The 19,348-nt window shown below is 54.9% G+C and overlaps 2 protein-coding genes across 2 annotated transcripts in view; one reads left to right on the top strand and one right to left on the bottom strand.

Annotated features, from left to right (window-relative positions):
- The window catches only part of ADORA1 (adenosine A1 receptor), a 38,940-nt gene extending 30,356 nt beyond the window's left edge, over positions 1-8,584 (top strand). The window contains 1 exon segment of the mRNA XM_030818621.1: positions 6,509-8,584. Within this exon segment, the coding sequence (XP_030674481.1) occupies positions 6,509-7,148 (640 nt within the window). The 3' untranslated portion in view covers positions 7,149-8,584.
- Positions 8,585-8,999: 415 nt separating this feature from the next.
- Positions 9,000-17,021, bottom strand: MYBPH (myosin binding protein H). The gene is made up of 11 exons (XM_030818616.1): positions 16,752-17,021; positions 16,528-16,662; positions 15,623-15,790; positions 13,146-13,234; positions 12,577-12,772; positions 12,255-12,394; positions 11,487-11,646; positions 10,432-10,568; positions 10,085-10,271; positions 9,804-9,854; positions 9,000-9,270 (listed from the first exon to the last, which is right to left on the bottom strand). Exons 1-10 carry the CDS (start codon positions 17,002-17,004, stop codon positions 9,838-9,840), a joined length of 1,482 nt encoding a protein of 493 aa, XP_030674476.1. The 5' UTR covers positions 17,005-17,021; the 3' UTR covers positions 9,000-9,270; positions 9,804-9,837.
- Positions 17,022-19,348: the final 2,327 nt, after the last annotated feature.

The raw sequence follows: 19,348 nt of genomic DNA, 5'->3' as shown, positions 1-19,348 counted from the left end.
CAGCTCACATTTCTGGAAGCTGAGAAGTCGAAGATTGAGGGTCTGCGTCTGACAAGGGCATTTTTTCTGGCTCATCCTATGGCTGAAGGGTGGAAGGACAAAGAGCACACTCTCAAGAGAGAGAAACGAAGGTGGCCAAACTCATCTTTTATAAAGACTCCACTCCTGTGATAATGAACCCACTTCTGCAATAATGGCATTAATCCATTCAAGAGGGCAGAGCTCCCAGGGTCTAATCACCTCTTAAAGGTCCCACCTTTCAACATTGTTGCATTGGGGATTAAGTTTCCAACACATGAACTTTGGGGGACACATGCAAACCATAGCAACATCCAAACTCAGCAGCAGGTCCTGTTGGCCCTGTTCCTAAATACATCTCAAAGCCATATGCTTCTCCTCAGTTCCCATGCCGCCAGCTACAGCATCCCACCCTCATCTGCCTGGATGGCTAAAATAGCCTCCTGCTGGTTTTCTTGCTTTCCATCATTCCCTGCTGCGACACATTCTGCACACAGCAGCCCGAGTTATCTTTTAAAAACAGCAATTCGATTTTATTATTCCTTTGCTTAAAATGACTTCCCCTTGTACTTAGTATAAACCCCAGAACACTTGCTGCAGCCCTCTCAGCCCTAGGTCTCTTCTCTGACTGAGCTGGCCTCTCTTGGGCCTTCACCCCTGAGGCTCCTTCACACTAGCCCTCTCTTGCCACTCTGGCCTCAGCACCTCTCCCCGATGGTGCCTTCTGCCTAGAAGGCTCTGTCCCAGATCTTTCCGTGGCTGGCTCGTTGGTGGTCCTTTGGCTCTCGGCTCATTGTCTCATCCTCAGAGAGTCTGCCCTGCCCACTCACTCGCTCCTGGGGTATCCTGCTTATTTCGCTTGGTAGGTCTTTTCACTCTCTAAAATGATCTGGTTTATTTGTTTGCGTATCTCTTGCCTGTTTCTCTGTCTGCAGAATGATACTTTCATGAGTCTGTTCTCTTCTATATTCCTGAACCCTAACACCTAGAACCTGGCACCTGATTGGTGCTCACTGAATACTCCTTTAATAAATGAAAGAATGAGTCTCAACCGCCTGATTGCCCCCAGCAGGAACAAGACAGCAACTAAATACCTAGGCAGCACATGCATGTGAACAGGTCATTCTGATGGCTCAGAAAGAGGTCAGATTTTGCAGGAGGAGTGAGGCTCCCAGGCAAGGCACAATGGCATCCTCACAACTACTTAGTCCAGGGAGATTTGCCTGGAGCAGGAGAGGTTTGCCTTCTGGGCCCTAGCCATGGCTCCTTTCTTCTGCTCCAAGCTTCCACCCCCCAATCCTCACGTGTCCTCCATCTCCCAGAGTGGCAGAGCTGGATCCAATATGGGCTCTGCACTTGGACATACTGGAGTCTTAGAAATTCTTTTCCTGCTTTTTCCTGGCAGAGTGGCCTTGGACATGTTTTCTAATCTCTCCAAGTCTCAGTTACTGCAATTAGGAATTGATAATAATGACACAGGTTGAGTATCCCTTATCCAAAATGTGTGGGACCAGAAGAGTTTCCAGTTTTGGATTTTTTTCAGATTTTGGAATATTTGCATTATACTTGCTGGTTGAGCATCCCTAATCTGGAAATCTGAAATGCTCAAATGAACATTTTCTTTGAGCGTCTTGTTGGCATTCAAGTAGTGTTGAATTTTGGAGCATTTGGGCTTTTGGATTTTCACATTAGGGATGCTCAGCCTGTAGTATCTAAGTGATAGGGTTGCGCTGAAGTATCAATAAAACCATGTTTATAAAGTCAGTGCCCAGGGCTGGGCGCAGTGGCGCACGCCTGTAATCCCAGCACTTTGGAAGGCCAAAGCAGGAGGATCACTTGAGCCCTGGAGTTTGAGATCAGCCTGGTCAACATAGTGAGACCCCCATCTCTACAAAAACACTTAAAAATAGCTGGGCATGGTGGCACACACTTGTCACAGCTACTCAGGAGGCTGAGGTGGAAGGATCTCTTGAGCCCAGGAGTTCGAGGTTACAGTTAACTGTGATTGCGCCACTGCACTCCAGCCTAGGAGACAGAGTGAGAGCCTATCTCTTAAATAAATAAATAGTCAGTGCCCAGCACATAGAAATCAATGTTAGCGCTTACCCCCATTTTTATTGTTGTTATTATTGATCAGGTAACTATTGTTTTCGAGCTCCTTCCTCACTTAGCCTCCAGAATCTCCCACCCCTCCTATGGCAGCCCTGCCAGGGTGTCCTGGGAAGAACCAATGGCTTTCTCTGCCCTGCCCTATTTGGACGCAGGATTTGTAGACTTCATTCCCTCATATCCACCTCTAAACCACATTGACACTCTTGCAGCAGCTATGATATGAAATCCTTTTCTGTTCAGCCACCAGCTCTTGCCAACATTGAGAGGCTCAATGGGAACCCTCTGCCATTTCTCTCCTCAAGCGATCCCTTTCCCTCTCAGGTTTCTGTAGCCCATTGCTCCGGGGACTCAGTCTTTTCATGTTATCATCATCAGTGAGAAGTTCCGACTAATGAACTAATTCATACTATGGAGTTCATGTTATTTCAGCTTTTAAAAATAACACACAGGTGGGCGTGGTGGCTCATACCTGTAATTCCAGAACTTCAGGAGGTCGAGGTGGGAGAATTGCTTGAGCGCAGGTGCTCAAGATCAGCCTGGGCAACATAGGGGGGGCCCCGTCTCAATAAACTAAATAAATAAATAGCACACAGAGAAGGCAACTCTTAACCCAAAGGAACGTCTCATTCCTTGTGGGATTTTATGCACTTTGAAGGAGATTCTGGAGGTGGGGCTCTCCCTGGTTCCCTCAGGGCTTTTTTTTTTTTTTGAGACAGATTTTCGCTCTTGTTGCCCAGGCTGGAGTGCAATGGCACGATCTTGGCTCACCACAACCTCCGCCTCCTGGGTTCAAGCGATTCTCCTACCTCAGCCTCCCAAGTACCTGGGATTACAAGCATGCGCCACCACACCTGACTAATTTTGTATTTTTTTTTTAGTAGAGATGGGGTTTCACCATGTTGACCAGGCTGGTGTTGAACTCCCAACCTCAGGTGATCCACCTGCATCAGCCTGCCAAAGTTCTGGGATTACAAGTGTGAGCCACCGTGCCTGGCTCCCTCAGGGCTATCTTTAAGGTACTGTCTGCCCTGCTGGCCTGTGGACAGGGCCCCACTTGGTGTTTTCCTGTCTCTGTTCTGTTGCTCTCCCATTCGTGCCTGCCTGAGCTGCACACTCCTGAGAGCAGCATTTCCCTGCTTAGCTCCCAGCACAGCCCTCGGGGATGCTGTGGACTTGGGAGGGGCATTCCCAAGAGTCAGAGGCACCTTCCACACACCCCCACCCCATGCGTGCCCCAGGACTTGCAGCTCTGCTTCCTTTCCCACGTGTAAGGAGAGGTGAGCTTCTTCCCTGGCCCTGGGAGGCAGCCCTTCCTGTGAGAGCCTGCCCCACCTCAGCCAAGGTCTTGGGTCCAGCCCTTTCCCACCAGGGAGAAAATAGCAAGAAAAACAGATGAGAGCTGATACCCTAAGCTGCAGGGTCTGCTGGGACTGGGTCCTGGAGGAGCCCCAGGAAAGCTTTAACCCCGGGGGCTCTGGGCAGTCAGAAGGGTGAGGGGTGAGGAGAGAAGAGGGGAGGGAGCCACCTCTGTATCTAGAAGTCTCCTCTCTCTCTCCTGTCTAGGGCTATCACTGTCTACTTCTCCTCTCTCCATAGGTCATCACTGCCCTGATGTCAGTCCCAGGCTAGATCCCCCAATCCATAGGCTGGATGGCAGCACCAGAGGTCACCTAGCCCACCCCACTGACTCTGGGTGGTGCCTTCCTTGGGCAGGGTCTTGAAGTTCTCCCTTTTAAATCTCTTAGGCAAGGGATATTTTCAACCTGCCAATCATCTGCATCTTAACAGCCCCCAGTTAGCCTGGCACCCTGAAGGAGAGCTGGGCTTGGAGTCAGGAGACCCAGGCCAGTGGAGCTTCTAATCAGTGAAATGGGGATTCCCTTATCTGCTGAGCTCACCACAGCAGCAGTTATGAGGATTACCTGAGACAGGACTGAGAAAGGGATTTATAAATGACAAATGTGGTATAAATGGCAGATGTGATGGGTGGTGGGGGTAGGCAGGACACCTGGCCCCATCCTGTCTGCAGCAGCAGCTCTCTTTCCCTGCTGAGGTTCACCTGGGGATCTGGCCCCACTGTCCGCTGTGTAGCTGCTGAGACAGCATCCCTCAGCCTTCAGAATGACCGACGTTCCTTTGGTCTTCACTGTAGACTCATGCCCAGAACTTTCCACCATATCTGAGAGGACACCATATCTGTGGGGAACGCTTTGAGATGGTCAGGAACAAGATGTGAGCAAGATGTTTAAATAGCCCTTAGGCTGTGTTTGCTGAGCATCCGGAGATACTGGAATTTTCCAGGTGGCCATTTGTCTGGGAGCTTGGAGGGGTAAGAAGAGCTCAGGCAAAGGAATACTGGTCAGGTGTTTACAAAGTACTTGCACACGTAGTATCTCATTTGATCCTCTCCCGCTGAAGTAGGTCTCTTTTACAGAGGAGACATTGATCTAGCAAGTTGCAGACTGGTGGCCCAAGTTTGGGTCTTCTGACTCCCAGTGTCTGCACCAGGCCTGGCCATTCTGCTGAGGGTACAGAGGAGGGAATGGGCTTCAATTACAGCAAGAGAGTGAGGATTGTATCTAAGAAAACTTCAGAGGCACAAGTGAACTGGTTACCTTTCAAGGCCTCTTGGTGGTGGTGGTTTGGGGCACAAGAATCCTATGATCACAGAGTAGGAGAGGGGAACTGCTCCAAAGGTGTTGGAGTCATCTTGTCCTCAATTTCTTCACTGGGACAATGAAGGGATAGAAAATGAGGTTCCAAAGGTCTCTTCTAGTCCTTATCTTCTAGATGGGGTGGAGAGGGGCATCTGGTTCCTCCCACTCTGCAAATTGTCTCCCTTCCTACCCCTATAGCCTTCACAGAGCAGGTGGGCTTTGATGGATGGTAAAGGATCTAGGAGAAGCGTTGTCCGGGGCGAGACAGACTTTAAGCATCATCGCCATGCAGGAGAAAGCCGCAGATTCTGCATCCCTGGGGCAGAAGGAAACAGTCGGCAGCCTCTCCCTTCACACTCCTGGGTCTCAGGAGCTGTTTACGTGCTCAGGAGGGCACTCCATCCATTTCAGAAGCCGCATTGGAAAATAACAACTGGGCAAGCTGCTGCTGCTCAGCTGCCTCCTTAGCACAGAGCTGGGTGAGACCCAGCCCTTGGCAGTGTCTCCAAGGCCAGTGTGTGGGCAGAAGCCATGATGGCTGCTGGCTAGATTGGTTTAAAGGGAAGTAGGAACCCCTGAGATATGAAAACGCCCAACCCTTGTGGCTCATGAGCAGCCTCATCATCTATATGTTTCTATCTTCTTTGTGGGTCATGACATGAAAAAAGTTAGAAAGCTCTGGCCCTTGACTCAACCTATTTCCTTTAAAGGACATACCATGTCCTTTAAAGTTGTCTTGTTTATTTCCTTGCTTTTGTGTTATCTGTCTCTTTGCCCAAAATGTGAGATATGTAGAAGCAGGGATCTTTTATCTTATTCTCAGCACAGAGAGCAATGCCTAGCACAGAAAGCACTCGACAAATGCTTGCTGAATGAATGCATCCATGTATGTGTGCGTAAATGCATGAAGGAATGACTGAAGGTATCTAGCATGTAGTAGATGCTCAGTGAATATCAGTTTTCTTTCCTGAGCATCATTCCCAGTTAGCTTGGGAGTGCAGAGCTGGTTCTTGAGATCAAGCCCTTAGGAGGTAAGTGCTGCATAGTGATTGGAAGGGGAAACAGGAGGTTAATATGGAGGTGGGAGATGGGGCATGGCAGGGGAGTATGGGACAAGGCCAAGGGAAGGGGGGTTGTGTGAAAGATTTTTTTAAATGACAGTTGTCTCTGCTGGCCCAAGAGAAGGGATGGTTTGTTAATCACCTGTGTGTTTCGGTCAGTGTAGACGTGTTTTAGGAAGCACAAGACAGTGCTGCCACCTTCCATGTGGCCTTGGGCAGATCCTGTGACTACTTTGAACCTCAGTTTCCTCATCTGCCGATTGTACAGTCCTCATTCTGCTGGTGACTTCCTACGCGACAAAGGCTGTCATGAAGCAATGATGAGATAACCCGTGGGGGCATGCTGAGCACATGGGAGCAATTTTTACTGTGGTCATTTCCTTGAACTTCCCAAAGGAGCTCCTTTGTGATTTTCTATTATTATTTTTGTCATTAATCGGGATTTCCTCTCTGCAGGAGAATAAGCCAATGCATGGCAAGCACTAATTCTTAGATCCTGAAGACTTGGCCTCGAGCAAAAGACACGCACCTCCCCACTCACCGGGCCCTGGATGGGGAGGGTGCTCCTCTTAGAGGCCCCTGGAGGCCAGGCGTGCCTCAGAGGGGCCTTTCGAGGCAGCTGGGAGGCAGATCCTCACACTCTGCCCTCCTCTCCCCCAGGTACAAGATGGTGGTGACCCCCCGGAGGGCGGCGGTGGCCATTGCCGGCTGCTGGATCCTCTCCTTCGTGGTGGGACTGACCCCTATGTTTGGCTGGAACAATCTGAGTGTGGTGGAGCGGGCCTGGGCAGCCAATGGCAGCATGGGGGAGCCTGTGATCGAGTGCGAGTTCGAGAAGGTCATCAGCATGGAGTACATGGTGTACTTCAACTTCTTCGTGTGGGTGCTGCCCCCGCTGCTCCTCATGGTCCTCATCTACCTGGAGGTCTTCTATCTAATCCGCAAGCAGCTCAACAAGAAGGTGTCGGCCTCCTCCGGCGACCCACAGAAGTACTATGGGAAGGAGCTGAAGATCGCCAAGTCACTGGCCCTCATCCTCTTCCTGTTTGCCCTCAGCTGGCTGCCTTTGCACATCCTCAACTGCATCACCCTCTTCTGCCCGTCCTGCCACAAGCCCAGCATCCTTACCTACATTGCCATCTTCCTCACGCACGGCAACTCGGCCATGAACCCCATTGTCTACGCTTTCCGCATCCAGAAGTTCCGCGTCACCTTCCTTAAGATTTGGAATGATCATTTCCGCTGCCAGCCTGCACCCCCCATTGACGAGGATCTCCCAGAAGAGAGGCCTGATGACTAGACCCCACCCTCTGCTCCCACCAGCCCATATCCAGTGGGGTCTCAGTCCAGTCCTCACCTGCCCGCTGTCCCAGGGGTCTCCCTGAGCCTGCCCCAGCTGGGCTGTGGGCCGGGGGCATGGGGGAGGCTCTGAAGAGATACCCACAGTGTGTGGTCCCTCCACTAGGAGTTAACTACCCTACACCTCTGGGCCCTGCAGGAGGCTTGGGAGGGCAGGATCCTACGGAGGGACCAGGTGTCTAGAGGCAAGAGTGTCCTGAGCCCCCACCTGCCTGGCCGTCCCACGAGCAGTCCAGCGCTTCAGGGCTGGGCAGGTCCTGGGGAGGCCGAGACTGCAGAGGAGCCACCTGGGCTGGGAGAAGGTGCTTGGGCTTCTGCAGTGAGGCAGGGGAGTCTGCTTGTCTTAGATGTTGGTGGTGCAGCCCCAGGATCAAGCTTAAGGAGAGGAGAGCATCCTGTCTGAGACCAATGGAAGGAGAGAGATTGAGGATGCACTGACCTGTTCTGTAGGAGAGACTGGCCAGAGGCAGCTAAGGGGCAGGAATCAAGGAGCCTCCATTCCCACCTCTGAGGACTCTGGGCCACAGGCCATACCAGGTGCTAGGGTGCCTGCTCTCCTTGCCCTGGGCCAGCCCAGGATTGTAAGTGGGAGAGGCAGAAAGGGTAGGTTCAGAAATCATTTCTGATATTTGCTGGAGTGCTGGCTCCACGCCCTGGGGAGTGAGCTTGGTGCAGTAGGTGCTGGCCTCAAACAGCCATGAGGTGGCAGCTCTGAGCCCTCCTTCTTGCCCTGAGCTTTCTGGGGAGGAGCCTGGAGTGTAATTACCTGTCATCTGGGCCACTAACTCCACTGGCCGGCCTGATGTCAGGCCTGGACTGTCCTAGGTGATCCCATCTCTGCTGCTTCTGGGCCTGATGGAGAGGAGAACCCTAGACATGCCAACTCTTGGGAGCAATTCTCCCTGCCTGGGAACGGGGTGGACCAGGGAAAGTGTCTGTAAGGACTCAGTGTTGACTGTGGGCCCCCCTAGGGTGGGTTTAGCAGGCTGCAGCAGGCAGAGGAGAGTACCCCCCTGAGAGCGTGTGGGGAAAGGCCTTGCTGTCATGTGAATCCCTCAATACCCCTAGTATTTGGCTGGGTTTTCAGGGGCTTCGGAAGCTCTGTTGCAGGTGTCGGGGGGTCTAGGACTTTAGGGATCTGGGGAAGGACCAACCCATGCCCTGCCAAGCCTGGAGCCCCTGTGTTGGGGGGCAAGGCGGGGGAGCCTGGAGCCCCTGTGTCGGGGGGAGAGGGAGGGGGGGTGGCCGTCGAGTTGACCTTCTGAACATGAGTGTCAACTCCGGGACTTGCTTCCAAGCCCTTCCCTCTGTAGGAAATTGGGTGTGCCCTGGCTCCCAAGGGAGGCCCATGTGACTAATAAAAAACTGTGAACCCTGTGGAGAGCACATTGCTGGGCGCCCATCCCCACCACCGTTGAGGGCAACAAGACAGCTTCAGCAGAGAGGAAGCAATGACGGGGGCCGGGAGGAGCTGCAAGAGGGGGCATGTGGAGGCGTTCGAGCAAGGAGGGTTCCAGAGAGGGTGTGTCTGTTTCCATAGTTATGCACTTGGGCTAGCAAACCCTGATCAGGAAGGGAGATCCAGAAAACTCACAGGCTCAGAACACCCCCCACACCCCCCCGCCCCGCCCCAGCCATGACATCCTGAGACCTCTCCCACTGGCATCTTCCTCATGGTGACATATCTGGAGACCCCCTCACGGTGAAACATTCAGGCACCCCCCACTCCTTGTGACACAGCGCCTCCCACTAGATGATGTCGCTCACTGGCACAGAGGCCCCGCACTGTAACACCACGCATCTTTATTTGAGTGCTTCACACCCAGTGTGCAACTCCGCAAGGCACTCCAATCTCTGCGCCTTCCAGCACCCCTTGAGCCCAGTTAGTCTGGCCTGGGGCCTACCAGGCCCATTCCTGAGTTCTGGACACCAGCCTCTGGGGGAGGGAGGCCAGCAGGTACCAGGGGCGGTTCCATCAGCCGTCGCTATGGAAGGGGGGGTCTTGGGCATCACTGGAGTTTGACTGTGGGCCTGGTGGACCTGGCCTCTCAGGCCTGCAGCACCTGGAGGAGGACATGCTTCCTGAGCCCCTGGTGTAAGCAGAGCTCGGCTGCAGGCCAGAGAGCTGCAGAGCGGGGAGGGGGAGCAGCACCGTCTTCCTCACCAGACCTCCCTCCCTCAGGCGCAATGCCCAGGTCTGAGCTCTGCCCACTACAGTTCTAGATACTTCCGTACTAATGCAGAGCCTCAGAACCACCAGGGGAAGGAAGGCAGGGAAAGGTTGTTATCCCCAGTTTTCGGATGAGAGAATGGATCCAAAGAGAACACCCTTGCTGAAGGTCACTCAGAGCTGGGAGTAGACTCTGGTCGTGTCGCAGTCCACGGAATCACCCCCCTTCCAGGTGACACTGTCATCGCCTGGCCCTGCAATGTCACTGTGAGTCTCTGGACATGCGTGCTAGTTGCCTGTGTCCACAGGTTTGTACCTAGGGCTGACCACCATCTTCCCTTCTCACCCGAACCCCCTGCTCCCGGCCTCCTCTCCACTTCTGTGCTGCCTGCAGAGGTAACAACGGGGGTGGGTCAGGCCATTTACCTGGCTCCTCATCACAGCCTCCTCCCATGGCTCTTCAGTGTGTGGCTGAGGCTGGAAGAGATGCTGCAGTTAGAGCTTGGGGGAAGTGGCGGGGAACTGGCAAGGTTCACGGTTACATACCCTCTTCTAACCTGTCCACCCTCCCGCTTGGAAAGTAATCAGCACAGCCTGGCCCCAGTCTTACTACCCCTTCTCTTCTGCCTTGATTTTAAGCTCTCTGATGCCTCTAGTCCAGCTCCAGAGAGGTGCTTACTCCTGTTCTCCCATCCTCAAACTCTCACCTTTGACCTCCAGCCGGCAGTCCACAGATGCCTCCCCCAGCACATTGATGGCCTTGCAGGTGTAGACCCCAGAATCAAAGGGGCTGGGTTTCCGGATCTCTAGGGTGCAGACGCCTTGCTCAGAGAGGGCGCGGTATTTGGGGTTGCCCTGGATCTCCATCTTGTTTTTCATCCAGATGATCTTGGGCTGGGAGGCATGGTCAGAAGAGAGCTGGGGAGGTGTGGACTGGGGTGGGGCCCTCAACGGCTATCCCCAGGCTTAGGTGTGGACGCCCGGAGGATTCCTCAGCCCTGCTGTCCCCACCCCCCCCCACCAGCCCAGGGCACAACAGGGCCTGGCCCCTCACCTTGGGTGAAGCTCGGACACTGCAGGACAGCTGGGTGCTGTAGCCAGGGGTGGAGGTGTGGTCAGCCAGTGGCTGGGTGAATGAGGGGGCTTCTGAGAAGTCTCGCTCAATAAACCCTTTAGGTTTGGCAGCAATATCTGGGTTCAGGGGAGAAAGTCGGGTGAATCTGAGCTTACAGGAGTGAAGGAGACCTGTTAGGACTGACTATGATCCAGGATCTATGGATAGCAAGTCACGGCTTATTTGCGGGAACTTGGACAATCTCAAAGAGGCAGAGAAAGCTGAGACTGTAGCTGGGTGGATCAGGGTGATGAGTAGAGACAAAAGGTGGAAAAACCAGAGATGAGAGCGTCTTGGCAGAAGGTGGATGCTAGCGACTCAGAGATGCCACGTTTCCTTTGTGTTTGTCGTTGGAGACTTGACTGGCTTTCCTTTTTTAAACAAAAATTTCTTCCTAATTCTGTGCAGTTCAGGCTAGTGTTAAAAAAAGTTTGCCTTCTGGAACCCACACAGACTGTGGGTCGGAGAGGGCCTTGGGGCACACAAGGGACAGGGAAAAGGGCCCGGGGTTTAACATTTGACGCAAGAGGGTCAGGTGCCTGTGTGGAGACAGTAAATACTCGTATCTCTCTCGTCCATCTATGTGGTATGTATTAGGGTTGGGAGGCTTGTTTTAGCAAACTCACCCTTTTTAGCACACTACCCAACCATGCACAGGTCACCCTTTAGATTCCCTTCGGACACTCACTGCCTGAGACTCGGCGGCTGCTGTGATGCTGGCAGCCACACACCTCTTTGGAATAAGCACACAGCCTCCAAAGGGGCATCTTTCATTTGTGTGGATGTGCTCTGATGTGTTTGTTAAAATCAGCCAATCACATTCACTACTTTACAGCCACTCCATGTGTGTGTATGCATAGCTGTGGAGTGAGGGGACAGCAAGTGTTCCAGGGGCAGACGCCCAGGAGAAGCCCAGAGAGAGGGGTGCAGAGACGCCGAGGAAGAGGCAGGGACAGGGAGAGAGTTAGCACAGCCAGCTCCGTGCCCAAACCCACCTGCCTTCTGGATGTGGGCGAGCTCCTTGGTGACAGTGGCCGAGGCGCTGAGTCCACACAGGTTTTCTGAGAAGACCCGGAAGGAGTACGAGTTGCCGATGATGAGGTCAGAGATGGTGCAGGTGGTTGGGTGGTAGCGCTCCAGCACTGTGAACCATTGCTGCAGGGTCCCGGGTGTCACCCTCGTTTCTCACCCCTGTCCTCACCCTCCCTGCTTACCCTGGAGCCCTCTCCTCACAGGAACTCATTCCATGCCCCCAACCCTGGGATGCTGAACCATCCAGCTTTGGGCCTCAGGGACATTGAATTGGAAGAAGGGGCCCCTGGGTCACTCAGGTGACCTCTGTAGGGTCCTCAGAGAATCCGAGAGCCTTCGTGCGCAAAGTGTGGCCCATGGAAGTGCAACTTCAGCATCACCTGGAAACGTCTTAGAAATGCAGGCCCTCAGCCCCCACCCTGGACCTACTGAATCAGACTCTGCCTCTTAGCAAGCTCCCCAGGTGACTCATGTGGACATTAAGATTTGAGAAGCGTGGCTCCAGAACTTGAAAGGCTTCAGACAGCCCGGGCCAGCCCTCTTCACAGTCTTCAGGAGGCATCTGAGGTCCAGAGAGGAAGAGTCTTGCTAAGGGCCTCCGGGAGTCAGGTTAGCAGTGGGCAGACCAGAACTGGATCCCTAGACTCGGTCCCTAGACTCAGTGAGGTGGGCCTTCCCCACCACCTTGACCACTTCGTACCCTGACCCCACTTTGCCTCAGCCAGCCTCACCCCTGTCTTTTTGTCTGCCTTCTGCACCGTGTAGCCCAGGAGCTCTGTGTTGCCTGTGTCCTGGGGTGGCGTCCACTGAAGAGCAGCATTGCAGCCCCAGACGTCCAGGAGCCGGATGCTGCTGGGGGGTCCAGGTTTCTCTGTAGGCCCAGAGTGCGAGGGGAAGTGAGCGTGATGGCCAGGCTGGCCACAGAGCCCCCACACCCAAAATTTGGCTCCTGCCACACTCCCTTGGCCTGTTCCCATCAGCCGTCAGCTCTGGGATAGGAGGTCGGGGGCTCCAGGTCCCCCGTGAGGCAGCACTGTTCCCCTGGCTCCATACCAATCACCAGGATGTCAATGACTGCCTTGGCCTCCAGGTCTTCCACGCGCACGGTGAGCTCATAGTGGCCAGAGTCGGAGCGCTGGGCCGAGCGAATGAAGAGGATGGAGTCCTGGTCCCCGGTGCGCACGCTCACCCGCTGGCTGTCCAGGGCATGGCCGTTGTGGGTCCATGTGGCCTGAGGCTTAGGCTTCCCCTGGCAGGGAGGAGCCCCCAGGGTGAGTGTAGGGAGGTGCCAGAGTCCCCACACCCCCTTAACTCCAGGAGTCTCTGGACCTGTTCTCGGGGAAGCCTGTCCCATTGGCCCTTCTCAGGAGGGGCAGCAGAGGCTGGAGCCACAGGTGCTGCCCAGAGCCACATCCTCCAGGTGTCCAGCCCACTCTGGGGGCCCACCTGCCCATCCCCAGGCTGAGAATCACCAATGAGTCATGTGCATGATCGCCGGAGGACAAGGCCGTCTCGCTGGGTCTCAGCTGGACCCTTGGAGATCCTGCCATCTCCAAGGCTCCCCTTAAATGGGGGCCCAGGTTCCCACCCAGGCTCTTACCCTTGGTGGGGGGAATACCCACCTGGAAGGGGATTTGCAGGTTGACTGTCTCTCCCACCTGGCGGATGTAGGTCTGACGGAGGTGGCGGGGGACACGGATCTTGGGGGCCTCTGGATCAAAGCAAGAGCCTGGGCTTAGCAGTGCAGTGGGGTGGCTGATTGGGGTTTCTGAGGTGGGGCAGGGGACAGCTGGTCAGGGATGCTGGCTGGGAGAAGTGTCCTGGGTGTGCCTGGCTGCCGTGGGGTCCCTCCTTGCAGGAAGGGTGAAGCTCTCACTCCTGAGGCCTAGGGGCCCAAATCCCTTAAGGGAGCAGGAGGTTTCAGGAGGTCAGTGCCTTCATGGTGTGAACTGGTAAGCATCCTGGGCACTCCCTTGGCGCCTCTACTCTGCCAGGATGGGATTTGCCCTGCATCCCAGGCATTCCCAAGCACCAGATGGGCCCCAGCTGACTCTCTGTCTCCCCCTGCTGGGGAGCAGGTGCTGCACCTGTCAGGCTGCACTTCTAGGAAGGGGAGGCCACTGCCGTCTTCCTGCTCTAATATCCCCGACACTCCACAAGCCCAGGACTTTCAGAGAAGCCCTTATGAAACCCTGTTTGTCCATTCCTCTGTCTCCAGGCCCTATTGAGAGGTTTAGGATCTTTCCCTTCCTAAGTGAAGCCAGGGCAGGTATCCCCCCTTCTTCCTCTGTCCCCCTCCCATAATCTGTTAGTCTCAGAGCTGGGAAGTCCTTCCTGAAGGCCTATTTCAGCCACCTGCTATGCTAAGGAATGACCTTCTGACCCTCATCTGGTCAGGGGAAACCACTGAAGCCCCTGGGCATTCTAAGGGAAGCTGCAGTGGCCACCACCCCTGTCCCCCGGGGTGGGTGCTGGGGCCATGACTGAGGCTCCTCAGCAGCAAACAGGTGGCAGCAGTTGGTTGGTGGCACGCAAGGCAGAGGAGGATGAGACAGTGAGAAGGAACACGGTGTCTCTGAGGATTAGCTGAGTGGGCACTTGGCTCTGGGAGCTCAGGCATGGAATGCTCTAGGGACAGCTGCAGGGGGTCAAGAATGCTTGGCAGCTCCAGGTGGCCAAGGAGAGACAGCTGAGCAGCCAAGGATCCTGGACAGGGCCCCCACTCTGCCCTGTGACAAGCCTGGCTGTTCCCCACTTGTTCACAGCCTCCTCTCCCTCTTCTCTCCAGGAAATCCCCTTCTCTCCTGCCAGAGGAATTTGAATGGAGAAGTGGGTGCTGAGTCTGGCTGGGTCCATCAATGCTGGGCCTCAGGGGCCTCTCAGAGTCTGAGCTCCCTGGTTCCCTGGGGAAGGCCCAGCACCCTCCCAACCAAGAGGCCTTCCTGGCACCTCCAGGACTAGAGTTGACACGGCCATACTGCAGCTGCCTGGTGGGGCCACATCTCACCTAGAGCCAAAGGCTGGGAATTAGGGTTGGGAGGCTTGGGTTTTGGGTGCCACCAGAGAAGATGCTCTGCAGTGCAGTGGGGCATGAGTGGTCCTGTGTAGGCATCAGACTCTGGGACTGCCAATAAAAGGCTGGGTGACCTCAAGGGATGCCCTGGGCTCCTTGGGATCTCCCTGGGCCTCGATAGTCTATGAATCTAAGCTCCCCAACCCCATGGTTCCCATGTCTCTCAGGCCTCAGAGCTGAGCATTTCCTTTTGAATCCAGACTTGACCCCTGCTGTGGATCCCCTCTCCTTCTGGAGGCCTTGTCTAGAGCTACCAGAAGCCGTCCATTCCCTAGTGGAGGAGCAAGAAGGAAGGTGGAGAAGGCCTCAGGCCACCTGCCTGCCTGTGTCTCTCCTCACCCTGGGGGACTGTGCTGTCCCCGGAGACCTCAGATCAGACCAAATGACTCACTGTCATTAACAGACTGAAACCCGATCAGCTCTGGGAGGGGAGCGAGGGGAGGATTGAGGCTAATGCACCTTGCAAATAGAAATATTAGCAATGGGGATGGCAGCTGGCCTTCGGGGCCCCAGTGAGGTATGCCCTCTGCAATGGAGAAGTCTTCATGGGCCATTTGCAGACGCTCTTTTTCTTTCCACTAGGGCCATGGTGGAACAAGGGGCAAGCAGGGCCTTCTCTCTGTTTCAAGACCTTTGAGAGAATCTGGAACCCAGGCCACAGGCAATGGGCAGAAAATGAGCGTTTATGGCCACTGGAGAGATTGAGATTAGAGGGAGAAAGAACAGATGCACTCTTAGCATTGAGCAGGTGACCCAGGGAACTTGACCTTTTGTTTCTGAGCCCCTTTCTCAAGGCATGGGGGCTGGACCACTCAGGGAAATGGCTTCTTAGACCTCCAGAGGCCCCTTGCTGCTGAGGAACCTGGAACTTTCTTAAGGCAAGATGGTGATAGCGTGTGGCTTGTGCATGTGCGTGTGGGACGGGGGAAATGACTGCCTGGTTCCCTCTACCTGCTGGCCTCAGTTTCTCCATTAGATAAGGTGTTTGGGAAGGGCTGGGGAGCTGAAGGCCAGGATGGGCTTTACCGATGTTCTCTCGGATGTGGATGGGCTGGTCCAGCATGGCCGGCGGGCCAGCCCCTGCGGAACTCACTGCAGACACGCGCAGGAGGAACTTGTCTCCCAGAGCCAGGTTCCGCACTGTCTGCTGGATCACCATCATGGGCCGGGCACTCACAGGCACCCACTCTGATGCTGAGGGGATGGAGAGAGTGTGAGGTCTTGGCAGTGTGGCCACAGGCGCCCCTCTCCATGGGGCTTCTTTTCCTGCTGGTGATCTGGGGAAATCAGCCTCCCTCTCTGGGCCTCATTTTCCCCTTGTTTGCCTTCCCTGACTTCTTGTCAAATGGCATCAAAGACACCTGATGTTAGAGCCCTGAAACTGTGGTCAGAGATGAGGTTGTTGAAGCCCAGAGAGGGTTGGACACATTTGCAAAGTCACACAGCAAGGTAGGGGCAGAGGCAGAGGCCAGGCTGGACTTGGGCCATGGAGGGGGACAGTGGCAGCAGGGATGTGGCTATGTGGCTCCCACACCCCCGCCCCATTACCGCTTTCTCCTCACTGTCTCTTACGCTAACATTCCCCTCTCCAGCTCCTGCCTCTCCACTTCCTACACTTCGGAGTCCTCTGAGACTTAGCGCTTCCTTACCTTCTCGCCAAAAGAGAACCCAGTGTCCCCTTACCCTTCCCTTACTCAGAGGCTCCTTGGAGCTGAGGACAAGGGAGCCCCTCAACCCACCCACCTGCCCTTTCTTGCTCTCCTGCTGGTGGAGCAAGAAAGGGCAGGTGGGTGGGTTGAAGAGCCCACTGCTCGCATCCCCTCCTTCTGTATCTCTCCCAGACTGACCAACCACAGGGCCTGCACACTTGTCCCTGCGGCACTCCATGACAATCTCCCCTGGGTGTATGCAAGACTTAGCCCAGCACTCACCTCCCTCTCTGCAGAGCTCCAGCACATAGCCCTGGAGGCCCAGCCTCCCCAGCCTCTCTGGGGGCTCCCAGCTCACAGTCACGGAGCTGTTGCTCACATCCTCCAGGGTCAGCAGCAGTGGGGCACTGGGGACATCTGGGGAGATGAAGAGGTTCATGGCCAAGAGCTCCCCTCCACCCCCGACATGCCTGCCTCCCTCCTCCCCCTGCCCCACCTTCAGTCACCTTCACTTGGGGGTGCAGGCTTAGTGGCTGTGGAGGCTGCAGGGGACTGTGGGGCAGGGGCCTGCGGCTTGGGCACCTGCTCTTCCCCGGTGGACTCTGATACTGCCACTTCTCCGGGAGGCTGTGCGGTGGGCACCTTGGCAGATTCAGATGTGGTCTCCTCTGGACTGCAGGCAGGGCCCTCGGAGGTGTTTTCTTCCATCATTGCTGGACTGGCTGGGTTGCCAGGCTGGAGTGTGCAGGGGTCAGCCATTGGGGGGCCTGGGCCTCTAGGGTGCCTGGGACACCTAGGTCCAGGCTTATATAGTCCTGGGCTGCCCCACCCCCAGCAAACGATTCCCAGCTGTGGGGTCAGGTCAAGCAGGAGGACTGGAGGGTGGAGAGGAGCCCAGACCAGGAATAGCTCTGGGGGAGGAACCACAAGGGCCCCTTGAGGAGTCACTCCCTCATCCATCACCCCGAGTGGCCTTCAACAGCCAGGGTGCTGGTGCCCAGCTGGGGGAGGGCGCAGATGGGTGAGATGGGACATTTAGCAGGCCGCGTGCCAGGTGTCACGGCAATGGGAGGAAGAACTTCTATCTGGAGAATGAGCCCAGCTCAGGCTCTGTGTGTCCGGCGTCTACAGGGCCACTTGTGCCCAGAGCTTCTCAGACTGGGTTCTGGGGCCCTGACAGTTTGGGACAGTCTTCCTTGTGAGCGTTCTCAGCTTTGCCTTTGGGGTCCACGTTCCCTGGGCTCCCACAGTTCCCAGGGACTCTCGCCTGTGCTGTATGAGGCTGAGGGCCCTACAGAGGGAGGGAATTGGGATGCTGAGGGTGGAGCTGCTCAGAGGATGGTCCTCCAGCATTGGAACCCCAGGAAGGGGCACTAAGTCTCCTGGCTCCTGTCTCAGTTGGGCAGCTGGTAAGGAGCTGGTCTCCTGTGATGCCTGCTGTGGGCCTCAGTTTTCCACCTATTATAGAGAACCCCTCACCCTTCGGGGTGGGGTGCAGTCGTAGGCAGATCTGGAAGGTGCCCTAGTGGAGGAGAGCACTCTGAAGCTTCTAGACTCTTCCAAGCAGGCTGTGGGCATGGGCTTTCTCAGGGTGCCAAAGGAGGCAGATATGGCCAGATTTCTAGTTATTGATTCATTTGTTCAATAAAATGTTAAGACTGGGAATCACTGGAAAGCCAGAAAATGCCATGTGTCAAGAAGGAGGGAGAGCATTAAGAACTTTTATTGCTGGTATTGGAGCAGTCACTCTGGAAAATGTGAGAGTTTTACTAGTGCCTAGTAAAATGGATGAGGTGCCTACTCCATGACCCAGCCGTGCCGCTCATGTAACACCCACACATGCCCCAGGAGACATGAAGAAGAAAGTTCATGGTAATGTTACTTGTAATTGTTGAAATGTGGGGGAAAACAGCTGTCCCTCAACAGTGGGATGGATAAATAACTGTGCAGTGTTTATGCAACTGTAAAGCAAAATATGGGGTAAAATGAGCAACTTCAGCTACTCACAGACCCAGTGATGAGCAGAAGAGCGAGGCACACAGAAATGGTGCGTCTCATCTGTCTCATCTACATTAAATCCAAATGCAGTCAACACCAGGCTCTCTTCTTCAAGGTGCATCTGTAGGTGGTAAGGCCAGAAAGGAAGATGAGGCCAGTATAAAAGTTAGGATGGTGATTGCCTCTGGGTGGAGGATCAGGGATATATGTGATCATGATGGCCGCAGGGGTGCTAATGAGGTGTCCTTTCCTGACCTGGGTGGTGGTTACACAGGTTCTTACTACATAGTTATTCTTCAAATTAAACAAATACATTTATGCACTCTTTAGCATGAAAGATGTGCTCACGATTAAAAAATAAGTAAACGTGATTTATTCAGGGCCCTCAGCAGCATGCATGCTCCTCCCTTTCCTGGGAACTGGGGACACCAGGGTGTGGCTGCCTCTCAACCCTGCTGTCCCTGCTGGGGAGTGGCAGTGCAGGGCCTGGGAGCCTCTGGATCTGGCCCTCCCTGGATGCCCTTGCCCTCTGCTAGGTGACTCCACGTCTTGCCAGGCAGGGAGCGGGTCCTGGAGACCCGATCTCCATCCTTGGCCTGTGACTCTGCAGCTATAAGCGAATGTGACTAACCCCACAGGACACTGAGTCAGCCCTGGAGAGCCTGTCCCAGGCTGGGGGAAGGGTGGCCCCAGGAGGGGGCAGTTGGCTGCCCATGAGGGCTTGCAGCCCTGGGGTTTCCAAGATCCCTGTGTGGTGGTGTGGGCAGTGGCAGGGATTAGGGAATACTTGGCCCCACCAGCCAGAGGTGAAATGCCAGGTACCCCTTCCCCACACCCCACCCCACGCCTTGCCGAGTCCTTGCTTTCTTCGCCTTCAGCAGGGCTGTGACCTTGGGATCAGTAGCATCTGCCCAGCTCCAGCTGGTTCAGATTTCAGATATTTCCTCCTTCCCTCCACTTCAAACCAGAGTCACAAACCATCAGGCCAATTTGTGATTATCCTAAGTCACAGATAATCCAAACATCAGAGAATCCACAAATCAATTCTCTTTAGTTTTGGGGTGTGTATCTGGAGTCTTTTTGGATAAAGGCATTCCTGGGGCCC

The sequence above is a fragment of the Nomascus leucogenys genome, chromosome 9 (genome assembly GCF_006542625.1).
Source record: "Nomascus leucogenys isolate Asia chromosome 9, Asia_NLE_v1, whole genome shotgun sequence".
In the NCBI taxonomy this organism is placed as follows: Eukaryota; Metazoa; Chordata; class Mammalia; order Primates; family Hylobatidae; genus Nomascus; species Nomascus leucogenys.
Note: the sequence above shows the minus strand (reverse complement) of the source record. Positions and strands in the feature narration are given on the sequence as shown.

What these genes read in the sequence shown, in the direction of transcription:
- MYBPH (XM_030818616.1), bottom strand. Translation starts at nt 17,004, where the DNA reads ATGGCTGACCCCTGCACACTCCAGCCTGGCAACCCAGCCAGTCCAGCA. An exon ending in GCCTGCACCCCCAAGTGAAG is followed by an intron (nt 16,663 to 16,751) that starts GTGACTGAAGGT and finishes TCATCTCCCCAG; the next exon opens with ATGTCCCCAGTGCCCCACTG. An exon ending in AGGCAGACAAAAAGACAGGG is followed by an intron (nt 11,647 to 12,254) that starts GTGAGGCTGGCT and finishes GGGACCCTGCAG; the next exon opens with CAATGGTTCACAGTGCTGGA.